Here is a 13082-nt window from a genome sequence, read left to right as displayed (position 1 = left end):
CACCGCAATGAGAAGCCTGCGCACCATAACGAAGAGTAGCCCCTGCTCGCTGCAACTAGAGAAAGCCTGCGCACAGCAACGAAGACCCAACACAGCCAAAAATAAATAAATAGATTGATTTAAAGAAAAAAGAAAGAATATGTATTGCTCTTAATCAGACTGTTTCATATTCATAAAAGGTGTTTTGTTTTTCTTAGACTGCTTGACAGTTTGCTTATTAAATCATGGTTCCAGAAATCTTCATTGCTGCTCTTAGTATCACAGAGAAAAATCAGAACTATAAAACCCTATTAGGACTTCCCTGGTGGTGCAGCGGTTAAGAGTCCACCTGCCAATGCAGGGGACACAGGTTTGAGCCCTGGTCCGGGAAGATCCCACATGCCGTGGAGCAACTAAGCCCATGCGCCACAACTACTGAGCCTGCGTTCTAGAGCCCATGAGCCTCAACTACTGAAGTCCGCATGCCTAGAGCCCGTGCTCCGCAACAAGAGAAGCCACCGCAATGAGAAGCCCACACACCACAAGGAAGAGTAGCCCCCACTCGCCGCAACTAGAGAACACTCGCACGTTCAGCAACAAAGACCCAACTGAGCCAAAAATTAAAAAAAAAGAAAAAACCCTATTAAACTATGATTTTTATTGCTCAGTCACTCAATTTATAGACTTCATGTGAACTGATATTATTTTGTAGTCACGAGATATTTTATTTTTATTGCCTGTAGCAGTTGGAAATTGAATGAGATAATGCAAATTGTGGGAGATATTATATGGAATAAGCTTGTGGCTCCAATTTAGTTCATAGACAACAGGTGTCCACATTACAAATATAACCACCCAGATGGCAGACTTGTCAGTTTTGGTAGGAACACCCAGAATTGAAGGAGGAAAGACTCAGCTACTGATTACATTTTCTTTCACATCAAAACTAAGGCAGAGGAGAGCAAGGAAAGCAGGAAGGAACTGGAGCATCAGAGCTTCTATCTTTGCTGAGTCTTCGTTAATGTCAATACTCAGAATAATTCACATAAGATGGAAAAGTGGATGTGTATAATTATTACAGTTGATAAAATTTTATTTTATTTATGATCTTTTCCAGTTTCCAAAATGGTCAACTTGGCATTTTCAGTTGCCATAAAAATGGTCTCTAAAATTGGAAACAAAAGGAATACTAATGATCTTTTCTTAAGACAACCACAGTTGTTAATAATCATTTCAAAAATAAAACATCAGAAAATGGCATATCATGCTAGAAAAATATACTCTGAGGTATGTTTATGATTTCCAGTTTTAAATAGCATGTTTTAGAAAAGAATAAATTCATAAAATAGACAGGAAATTGGTTTTTAAAAGAAGATCTATAGAGGAATTTTTATGATTTGTCATGGAAGAAACATTGGCACAATGTATATTTTACTAGGCAAAGAAGCTACGCTGGATTCATTTTGCTATTAAAAATAATAATCTGTAATTTATTTAAAAACAAGTATTATCTACAAAAGAAAGAAAACAGCAGGTCTATGACTATAAGGCATATTTGCTGCCATAGCAACAGAGCTTCTATTCCTGCCCACTGAATTCACATCCTGTTGGCATTAATCAGAAATGTCCATTTGTGCCAAATTAATGCCATGTCACAGACGCTGGGGGATATACATTCTTGACAGAACTGGGAGATTTTCACATTCCACAAGGGGATAAATTCACAGTCTTCACTATGTGAAGTTCTTCCTCCAGCTTAAAAGCTAAAGTTGGTACCCAGTCACACAGATCTCTGATGATAGCAGTTGTCTCTAAAAGCACAGGTTATCTGAGGACACCACTGACAGCCCCCCTCATGGTTGCCCTCTGTGTACTCACCAGCACTGCCCTGAGGATTCTCACACATTTCACAGCAAGGTAACACTGAGTTATTAATATAGGTGCAGAGAGCACACTGCCAGCCCTCACCAGGAAGGGGTGGAGTGGTGGCCTGGGCCTTGGCCTCACAGACCCTGTCCATGAGCGGAGCTTTGGTCTGCCCGGGCTGGGATGGTTTCTCCTCCAGGGGACTGCAGTGGTCATCGGTGGTGACTGATTTCATTTTTTTAGCTTCAGGTTCAAGATCACTTTCATAATCTCTTGTAGCTGTTTTTCCAAGGTCTGCAGGTACTACAGTATTTTTCTCCTGGAAGACCCTTGATTCATCACAGGAGGTCACCAACTGTCTCTTCTTAGGGTTTGGTAAAAAGAATGATCGAATATCATGCTGTTTTTCTTTTTCAAACTAGGAAAAATAAAGGTATTAAATTAAGAGGCTATTGAGTATGTTCTTCCTAAATGAAACAGGTTAACAAACTCTTTTCATTAGCCATATTCCTTTATCTTTTGAATCCCTTGTTGGAAATGAATTCAATCATGCAATGACTCTTCATATATCCATACATGGAGAATACCACTAACACCTCCATATACTTTCTGTGTCTAACTTTTTTGAGCACTTACAATGTGCCAAGTACTTTACATAAATCAACTCATTTAATCCTCATGCCAGCTCTGTGAGGCAGGTACTAGTACTGTTATTCTTCCCATATTTCAGATGAGGACACTAAAGCTTTAGAGAAATTAGGTAACTTGGCTATATGAGTTATATAATAAAAATATACTTTATAAACTATCTGCTCTAGATGTATGTCAAGGAAAGGAGGCAACTGTGTGTTTAAAAATTTCAAGTCAATCAAGACCTAGAAAAATGTTTTCATGACCAAACTATAAACACGAACAATGTTCATAAACAATATGTTTTTCATATTAAAATACTTTCCTGACCAGGGAGTATTTTTCAAATAGCATTAAAGATATCAATTAGAACAGCTTCTTTAATAGACACAGTTTAATAATTATCTTTTTAAGAAATATATCTCTCTTTTCTAAGAACAGCAACTTCACTGTCTCATGTTTTTCATCTTCTTTTCAATGTGTAAATCTCAATCTCCTAGAGAAAGGAGGATACCCATCTCCACAAATGATTAGCCAGCAGTTAAGGTAAATTAAAGGAGTTAATTTTAGAGCAGTCCTGCTAAGGCCTGAATTGGGTACCATGGTGGACACACACTGTGCCAGACTGCATTTCCAGAAATGGCCATACCAATTCTTATCCCATACGTGTACTTGTGACACTGACACACCTACATTTAGAGGTGGGGTCTGTGTTCCTCTCCCTTGAACCTGGGTGGACCTTTGTATCAGTCTCAACCAGCAGAATGCAGTGAAAGTATCACTGTGTGACTTTTGAGGCTAGGTTCTAGAAGCTAACGTGGCTGCTGGCACTCTGTCTGTCTCTTCTTCTCTATATCTTTTGGCAGGGACACTAGCCTTTGAAACATAGCCAGCATGTTGTGGGGAAGCCCAGGCCACATGGAGAAACCATGTATGGGTATTCAACCTGACAGCCCCATGTAGGCCCCTAGGTGACAGCCAGCATCAATTATCAGACATGGGAGTGAAGAGGCTTTCAGATGTTTCCTGCTCCCAGTCTTGGGATCTTCCAGCAAAGGTCCCAGTCCTCATGGAGCAGATACGTCATCTCCATTGTACCCTGGTTGAATTCCTTATCCACAGAAACCATGAGAAATAATACATAACTATTGTCGTTTTAAGGCACTAAGTTTTGGGGTAATTTGTTATGCCACAATAGATTACAGAGATAGACACTATAGATAATGACATCCAAATACTGCAAAGAGATAGTTTACATAATAAATCTTATCTTTCTTTCTTAGTAGTGTTGCATAAGAAAGATTTAGCCAATTAATGGAGACAGAAGGATTAGTGGTTACCGGGAGCTGTGAGAAAGGGAAACAGGGAGTTATTGCTAAATGGTTACAGAGTCTCTGTTTGGGGTAATAAAAAAGTTTTGAAAATAGTGGTGATGGTTGCACAACATTGTGAATGTAATTAATGTCACTGAATAATACACTAAAAATGGTTAAGATGGCAAATTTTACGATTATATATAATCACAAATTTTTTAATTTCAAAAAAGGTTAAAAAGGTAAGAAAAGAAGGAATATTTATGTTGTTCCCATATTGGTAAAATTAAAACATATATTATAGGAAAAAAGGTACCACCCCCCAATAATGTACAACTTTGATTTTGTATGACTGTTATTTATATATTCTCATATACTATTAAAAAGTTATCTAATAAGTTGTGGAAGTTACAGAATTTAGATTAAAATATAAAGAATGAAATCAATAAGACAAGATTTTTAAAACAATGCACAAGGGAAATTCTAAGAAAGGGTGGAGGAAAGCAGAGAGATTATCAGACTAATGGAGTTTGGTGTTAAAAAAGTAACGAGGATACAAAGAGAGTTATGTATCTAAAGAGAATGTTCTATTCCATATAATAGGACTGCAAAGAGAGCTTACAGAATTTTGAAAATATTGGCAAATGTTCAGCAAATGTGAACAAATTCTACCGGCTATTTCTAGTTAAACCACAATGATTTTACAAGACAGGTTAACTTTCTGAGTCCCTGTGCATGTCTGGAAATGAATGACCTGATTTTGCCCTAACTCTCAGTAGTTTTGTTGGGCATACAATTCTTCAAAATCTTTAAAGACATTGCTCTATTTCTTCCAACATCTGATGATACTGACAATGTTCCTTTGTAGGCTGCAAACTCTTTCTTCATTTTAGAGGCTTCTGGGGCCTTTTTATCCCTGGTATTCTAAAATTTCACAATGATCAGTGTCTATATATCTCTATCTGTGTCATCTATATCTATATGCTTTCTGCCCAGCACCCTGAACACCTTATTAATTTTGTATAGTATTGATCATATTTAGTTCTTAGAAACTTCTATTCTTCCTTGATAGTTTCTTCCTCTTCATTTTCTCTTTTATCTTTTTCTGGAATTCCTGTTAGCAGAATGTTGAACCTAGATATTTATGCCATCTTTTGTTCTCATATTTTCCTTCCTTTTGTCTTTTTACCCTCTAAACTCTTGGCGTTTAGCTCTATTTTATCTTTCAGCCCTTCCATAACATTATTTTAGTTTGGCAGTCATATTTTTAACATCTGTGTTCTTTTTTTGTTTTGTTTTTTGTTTGTTTTGGCTGCAGTGCGTGGCTTGCAGGATTCCTAGTTCCCCGACCAGGGACTGAACCCTGGGCCCAGGTAGTGAAAGCGCTGAGTCCTAACCACTGGGAATTCCCTCTAATATCTAGAAGTTCCTTCTTGTTCCTTTTTTTTTAAATAGTATTCTGATTTTATTTATATTTGCAATATCATCTCAAATCTAAAACTATGAATTAGTTTTTAAAAAGTTATCTCTATGATCAATTCTTGTATTAGTTTATTTTTGTTCACATTTTTCATGCCACAGATTTCCTCCTCAAATTTCCAATGACCTCATACATAAGAATGAAGGAATAGGAGGGTTGCCTAGGAACTTAGGACACACGGGGCTTATCACCAATAGATCGAGTAGGACATACTGATTGAACGCGAGGGGTGAGGAAGATGGAGGGGACCACAGTGATACTCGGACTCCACTGTAGGGATGACATTTTCAGTTACTGTAACAGGGAATATAGGAAGATAAATGGGCTCATTAGAAGACAAAAAGAGAAGAGGTAAGGAAATAAAAGTTCATTTTTAGACATGTGTGAGGACTGGTGTGTGCCAGGGTAGCGAGTTCCAGGAAGCAGGTCCAGAGTTCAAGGGAAAGAGACACCTGGATTTGCACGTGTGGGAACCACTGACATACAGAGGTGGTTATAGTCAGAGGCCTGGATGTCATGAACAAAGGGAGGAGGAAGTAAGAAAAGGTAAAAGTCATGGACATGAGCAGAGGGACATTAAGGGTGGAATGAGGAGGAAGAGATACTGAGGAAGGGAACAGAAGGAACAGTAAGAAGGGTAGAAAAGCCAGGAGAGTAATGGCTTTAGTGTGCCTGTGTTTTGGTTTCCATTCATTATCCTAGGTACTCAGGGAGCATTTCAATCAGAAAAACCCATGTCCTTCAGATCTGGGAGATTTTCTTATATTATTTTTTCTTCCTCTGTTGTCTCTGTCTTTTCTTTCTGGAATTCCTATTAGGCAAAATCTTCTGAACTGATCATTTGATCTTCTTCACTTTTTTGCACACTTTTCCATTTCTCTTTGTTTTACTTTTTGTGTGATTTCCTCATTATCTTCCTTTCCATCCTTGTCAGATTATTATTTTCTGATATTACAAGTTCAGTTTCTAAGAGCTTTTCCTCGTTCTCTGATTTTTCCCTTTCCTTGTTCTTGTTTCTTGGGTGCAGTAATTTCTTTTACTTCTCTGTGAATATCAATGAAAGGCTCTTTGTTTGTTTACTTCAGCTCATTACACCATCTCTGCTTCTTTTGTATCCTTTCTTGTCTTGCATGCTTATTTTTGTCTTTGCATCACCCATGAGAGGATTTCCTCCAAACTTGGTGGCCTTCACTGTCCATTCACATTTAAGAATAAGACACTAAAATGCCATTGGAAATTCCAAGTGGGGGACCTCACTAAAGGTCATCAGTGACTGTTTGTCAGGGGGTCCCTTTCAGGCTCCATAGTCTTTTTTGGGTCCAGTCAATTTCTCCAGAAAGGAGTCCTTCAATCTCCTGCCAGAAGGATACAATGCTGGCTACCAGTGACCTGGAGGCTGATCAGGAGAAGGGTGCTAAGGATTTCACCATTGATAATGGAGTCTTCCAGTTAATATGTTTATTTTCAATTTACTGCCTTACCCCACTCCCTCCACTGGCCCTTCTCCTAGATATGCTTTTTAAAGAGGAACAAGTAAAACAGCGAAATAAATGAATAAAATGTCAAAAACAAAGAATACAAAAAGTAAAATAAATAAAATATATAAAGCAGGCCACTGTCACCTATGCTGAATAATGTTTAAATAACATCAGCATCTTTTGTCCCACGCTACATTTTAAAGGATTTGTTTCCAGCTGTCCAAAACGTTTTAATCCCTCCATCTCCCCGCCACCAAAAAATAAAAATTAAAAAGATTATTTCAGATTTGTTTATAAAAAAACAACCCTCCCCAAAACCTAAGAAATCTTAAAAAAAATTCTCAGGGCCTTAAAATATCAGGTCTTACAGCTGACCTCTTTAATTAAGCTATTTAATTAAGCCGTTTTAAAAATAACTTCATTTACTATGTAAGCAGTGACTAATTTTAGAAATCAGCATTTGAGAAACTCCCATTATGTATCAGAAGCAGGTTGAGAGTAAAGGTTAGCAGTGACTGACAGCAATCAGAAATTGATGTATACCTCCACCACAACAAGGGTTAACTTACAGTGCCTGGGAGTAGCCAGTATGGGGGCAATTTTGAAATCATGGCTGCTTGGGTAAAAATAAAGTGAGACTGGAGAATATAAAATACAGAAAAGGAGCCGTGGGTGGAAAGGGGATCATTTTATATAATTTTGGGAACCAAAGGATACACTTGAGGTATAATTTTAGAAAAAGGAGAGGACAAGATTAATCAGTAGACTTTAATGTTATGATGGCTAAACTGCACAATGATGAATGTGGTTACAGGTAGTGGACCTTACGAGTTAGTGCCCCGGCCACAGGGCTGGCAGAAGCATAAGGCCTAACAGGAATAATAAAGACTTCCTTTGAGATAATCAATTAGAAACCTGGTCTATATTATCAGTTGTATGTTTTTAGATTGAAGCCTCTGAGCAGTCAGGCAGGAAGTTGGTTGGTTAGGTTTCTCTGACATTCAACGGCTATGACTGACAGAGAAATAGGTGAGAAAATCTCTGGGACACAGCCTGACGATAATTACATGCATTAGGTGGGAACAGAGAAGGGTTAAAAGGTTTACTGAATAGGAGTTCTTAACTTGGGATCCATAGGCCTCTCACAAGAGGCCTTCAGTGAGCCTGAGAAACCCCTGAAATTGTCCATCCAGCTCACACCCGCCAAGCTGTCATCACCAAGGAGCTGAATGAAATCATCTCCGGTGCCGCAGCTCTGGACTAATGAAAATCGAGTTTCATCCTCAGACAAGAGGCAAAGACGATTCAGCCAGCTGATTTTGTTTTTAGCTTACTGCTGTCCTTGTCAGAAGAAACTGTTGGTCCATTGGTTAAATTACTAAAGATAGCAAGATATTTGTAAATTATCTTACAATAAATCTTACAGTAAATCATGACTATTTGTAAAGAAACTGTATTAAGTGACCCTTTTAATGTGTGATGAATAAGGAACTTAAAAGTAGGTGCTTCTAAATAAGAGGAGCAATCTAAGATTATAGTGATTTTTATCACAAGGCTTTGGAGAAAATACAGTTAAGTCAACATGCCTGTGGAATAAGAAATGTAGAAAATGGAAGAACATATTCCTGCCCTCAGTTATACAGCTGACACTCAGTTACTGTGTTCCTGTCTTTTGTTCAATACTGTTTTTGAAAAGCAAAAGAAGAAATATTGCTTTTGGTGAGAAGTGCTGGGAATAAAAACTGCAAAATGCTTAAGGTGGCAAAATGCGTGTGTTTATTTGAAAGGTTCAGGGACCTAATACATTTGCTCTGTTTTGCACCATGGTAAACAACTGCTCTTTAGAGACAAATCCCCTGGCCATGATGATAGGATTAAAAGTCTGTTATTAGAACTGAAGGAGAGGAAAAGGAAATCTGGTTAAACTCATAAAACACAATAAAACACTTCAAAGCCTGGTGCCATTCCAGTGCAGCACACGCCACCAACAAGAGCACTGGTGTCGGGTTTAATAGACTTTGATCAAAGGGCAGCTCTGGGAGAAACCAGTACTGCCTCATGTCTTTCCTCTCCTGTTCCCCAAAGAATTAACAAAACCACCGTTTACAAATGGGTGACTGGGTCTCTTGAATGGCAGGCGACTGATGATTGGAACTGGAAGTAAAAAGGCTTCACTAACATTTAAACAAGCCAGGGGATATACAGTGACAAAAGTAGGGTTTCAGTCATCTAACTGAAAAATGAATTTAAATTCTCCTAAAAAAGAAATGACTTTTTCAGATTTCACACAATGTCCATCCCCGTGTACTAATTAAATAAAATTTTGGCAGTGATCCACTCTTAGGCACAACAAGTTTTTCTCTGTGGGCATAGAGAAAACAAAGCAAACAAAATAAAACAACACTCTGGTTAAAAAACCAAAGTGGTAAAAAAGAAAATGTTATTACTTATTTTTAAAGATGACATCAAAAGCAGTGTAGGCTGGGCTTCCCTGGTGGTGCAGTGGTTAAAAATCTGCCTGCCAATGTAGGGGACACGGGTTCGAGCCCTGGTCCGGGAAGATCTCACATGCTGCGGAGCAACTAAGCCCGTGCGCTACAACTACTGAGCCTGTGCTCTAGAGCTCTGAGCCCGCATGCCACAACTACTGAAGCCCTAGTGCGCCTAGAGCCTGTGCTCCGCGACAAGAGAAGCTACTGCAATGAGAAGCCCGCACACCGCAATGAAGACCCAACACAGCCAAAAATAAATAAATTAATCAATTAAAAAAAAAAAGCAGTGCAGGCAAATGTCTTTGGTAACAGCCACCTCAATAAGGAGAATTAGAATTCACAGCAAAATATTACATATAACACAGTGCACGGATCACTAGAACATGAATGACGGACAGGGGTAAATTCATCAGGGCCGACGTGCCATAATCTCTCTCCTAAGCTCTAGGCCTGACCTCCAAATGCCTCACAGACATCAGCTGAGTGGTTCAGAGGCTCCTCAAACTCCAGGGGGCCTGAGCGGGGTCTTCACTCTGCCCGTAAGCCTGCTCACCTTCTACCATCACAATCTCTTTGCTCTTCACTGTTTACCAAATTAATATGAAGTCCTCTGCTATGGATTCTCCAGTTTTAGACTAAACTGGATCACTTCCTATGGCTTCCATTTGTCCTGCCCTTACCTACTGGCATGCCTCTGGTTATGGCATCTCCCTTAAATGCCTGCTTCAATCCCTTCTACTCCTCCTGTACCTGCTGCTGTTAGACAGGTACCTCCTAGGCCTCACTATGATGATTCTACCTCTGAAATGTCTGGCATTTTTCTATCTCTATTCCTACTACCACTGTTAGGAGTTCAGGGTGGAGTTTAGTGCCCCATACCCCGGTTGGGAATCCCTGACAAAGGAGACTTTTATATAGTAATAGCCTTATGAATAAAAAGGAACTGGCTGGGGCTTCCCTGGTGGCGCAGTGGTTGAGAGTCCACCTGCCGATGCAGGGGACACTGGTTCATGCCCTGGTCCGGGAAGATCCCACATGCCGCGGAGCGGCTGGGCCCGTGAGCCATGGCCGCTGAGCCTGTGCGTCCGGAGCCTGTGCTCCGCAACGGGAGGGGCCACGGCAGTGAGAGGCCCACGTACAGCAAAAAAAAAAAAAAAAAAAAAGGAACTGGCTTTAGTAATAAACCTGTAAGTGCCTAAAAGCACCCAAGTAAAATTTGGTAAAAGGTATATTAAAGAAACCAACCAGAACCCAAGGCCATAATGGGACTTCCTACTTCTCACCCCAAATCGAACAGAGAAGACTACAGGGCCTGCTTCCGGTGGAGACATAGTACAGGAGAAGCATGCCTCTGTGAAGCACTAGCCCTGAACTGTGGCCCAAGTTCTCAGGCTGAAAAAAATTAGATTAACAACTCCTCCTCTGGGGTTGGGGAGAAACCCCTGAGGAGTGGAAACAGAAAATCCCTTTACCACAGGTTCAAACTGGATGGGAGGGAGGGCAGAAGAAATCCATTCCCCAGATCCCGCTGCCTCCAAGAACCTCTGTCCCTTCTCCCTCCCATTCATTTCCCACACTGCCACGAGGAGCACCTTGAGAAAGCAGAAATCTGACCATGCTATTTATCTGCTTAAAAGCCTCTGATGACACTACACTACTTCCCTAGGATACAGTGCAACTTCTTGGCATGGCATGCGTGGGCTCCACTCCATCTGATTGGTGCCAAAGGTTCAGGCTTCCTCTCCTTTGACTCACTTCTCAGTGTGCCCTGCACTCACACATTTGCATGGAATTCCCATTCCCAGGACGTCTGTTCCTATCACTGGGCTTTGGGGCATGCTTTTGGTGGTCCCTCTGCCTGAACCAGGACCCACTCCTTTTGAACTCATTCTTCATAATCCAGCTCTGATGTTTTTCAAGGGAAACTTTCCCACATGCCCCAAGTATTTATTTATTCTATCCTATGTTTCCAGAGCCTGGTTATATATCTCTATTTTCACATTTATTATATTGCATTAAAATGATTCGCTTATGATCATCTCTCCCAGTTACAGAGTAAGCTCCAAAATAAAGTTAGCTGTTTTCCTTATCTTTGCACCTAGCATATAGTCTTTTTAAAATAACAGCTTTAGGGACTTCCCTGGCGGTCCAGTAGTTAAGACTTGGCGCTTCCACTGCAAGGGGCACGGGTCTGATCCCTGGTCAGGGAACTAAGATCCTGCTTGCAGTGTGGTACAGCCAAAAAAAAGAAAAAAGAAAAACAGAAAAAAAGAAAATAACAGCTTTAGTGAGATGTAATCTATTTATATACTATAAAATTCACTCTTTTAAAGTGTCTAATTCAGGGCCTTTTGTATAATTATGTAACCATCACCACTGTTTAATTGTAAAACACTTCCATCACCCTCAAAAAGAAACCCCATACCAAGTAAGCAGCCTCTTCCCATCCCTCCCTCCCTCAAGTCCCTGGCAACCACTAATCTACTTTATATCTCTATGTACTTGCCTATTCTGGCCACTAAATATAAATGGAACCAAACAACATGTGGCCTTTTGTGTCTGTCTTCTTTCACTTAGCAAAACGTTTTCAGGATTCATCTATGTTGCAGCATGCATCAGAACTTCACTCCTTTTTATGGCTGAATAATATTCCATTGTATGGAGATATATATATATATATATATATATATATATATATATACACACACACACATACCATATTTTGTTTATCCGTTCATCAACTGATAGACATTTGGACTGTTCTCAATTTTTTGGCTATTATGAGGCATGCTGCTATGACATTTATGTACTAGGTTTTATGTGGATATATGTTTCCAACTCCCTTAGGAGTACAGAATTGCTGAGTCATACATTAAATCTGTGTTTTTACATTTTAAGAAACTGTCAGGCTGTTTTTCAAAATGGCTGCACCATTTTCCATTCCTGCCAGCAGTGTATAAATGTTCTAATTTCTCTGCATCTGTGCCAATACATGTTGTCTGTCTTTTTAATTTTAGTCATTCTAGTGGGTGTGAAGTGGTATCTCCTTGTGGTTTTGATTTGCATTTCATATAATCTTTTTTAAAATTAATTTTTATTGGAGTATAGTTGACTTACAATGTTGTGTTAGTTTCTTTCCTTTCTTTTTTTTGAGAAAGATGATTCTTTCTTTCTCTTGGCTGTGCCGGCTCTTAGTTGTGGCATGCGGGATCTTTGTTGTGGCATGTGGGATCTTTAGTTGAGGCATGCATGTGGGAACTAATTCCCCGACCAGGGATCGAATCTGGGCCCGCTGCACTGGGAGCTTGGAGTCTTACCCACTGGACCACCAGGGAAGTCCCTACAATGTTGTGTTAGTTTCTGCTGTACAGCAACGTGAAAGAATTATACATAATAATCTTAATAACTGTTTATATAATGAATAATCTTTGAATACCCTATACATAGTAAGACAGGCTGGGACATGGGACCTAGGACCCTTTGCTGCAATGCTTGCACCTGAACAAACGTTTCCTCCAGCAACAAAATACAAAGAAACTATAAGAAACTAAAAATAACTGTGTGCATGGCAGTTGGGGCAAATTACGGACACCAAGATGCAAAAAGACCAAAAAGCCCAACTGCCACTTCTGAAGAGCCGGGAGCAAAAGCAGGGGGTTGGGAGCAAAAGCAGCGACTGCACATGCTCCCTACACAAAACACCACCGAAGGGGTGGGCAGACTACCGAAGCCCCCACTCCGGCCTGACCCCTGGGCACACCCCTACCTTCACCCCACATAAGGATCCAGCTCACTCCCCCTGAGCGAGCAAGCAAGCAAGGGAAGCTGTTGCTTGTTCCCGCTC

At 40.0% G+C, this 13082-nt stretch overlaps 1 protein-coding gene across 9 annotated transcripts in view; it reads right to left on the bottom strand.

Moving 5' to 3' along the window:
- ZRANB3 (zinc finger RANBP2-type containing 3) overlaps positions 1-13082 on the bottom strand; it is a 286433-nt gene that overhangs the window by 49671 nt on the left and 223680 nt on the right. For all 9 annotated transcript variants that reach the window (XM_067742088.1, XM_067742089.1, XM_067742087.1 and 6 more), the window contains one exon: positions 1858-2263. In XM_067742088.1, coding sequence (XP_067598189.1) covers positions 1858-2263 — 406 coding nt within the window. The remainder of the gene's footprint in view (positions 1-1857; positions 2264-13082) is intronic.

Source organism: Pseudorca crassidens, chromosome 6 (assembly GCF_039906515.1).
Source record: "Pseudorca crassidens isolate mPseCra1 chromosome 6, mPseCra1.hap1, whole genome shotgun sequence".
Classification (NCBI taxonomy): Eukaryota; Metazoa; Chordata; class Mammalia; order Artiodactyla; family Delphinidae; genus Pseudorca; species Pseudorca crassidens.
The sequence above is the reverse complement of the archived record's forward strand: the minus strand, read 5'-3'. Positions and strand labels throughout refer to the sequence as shown.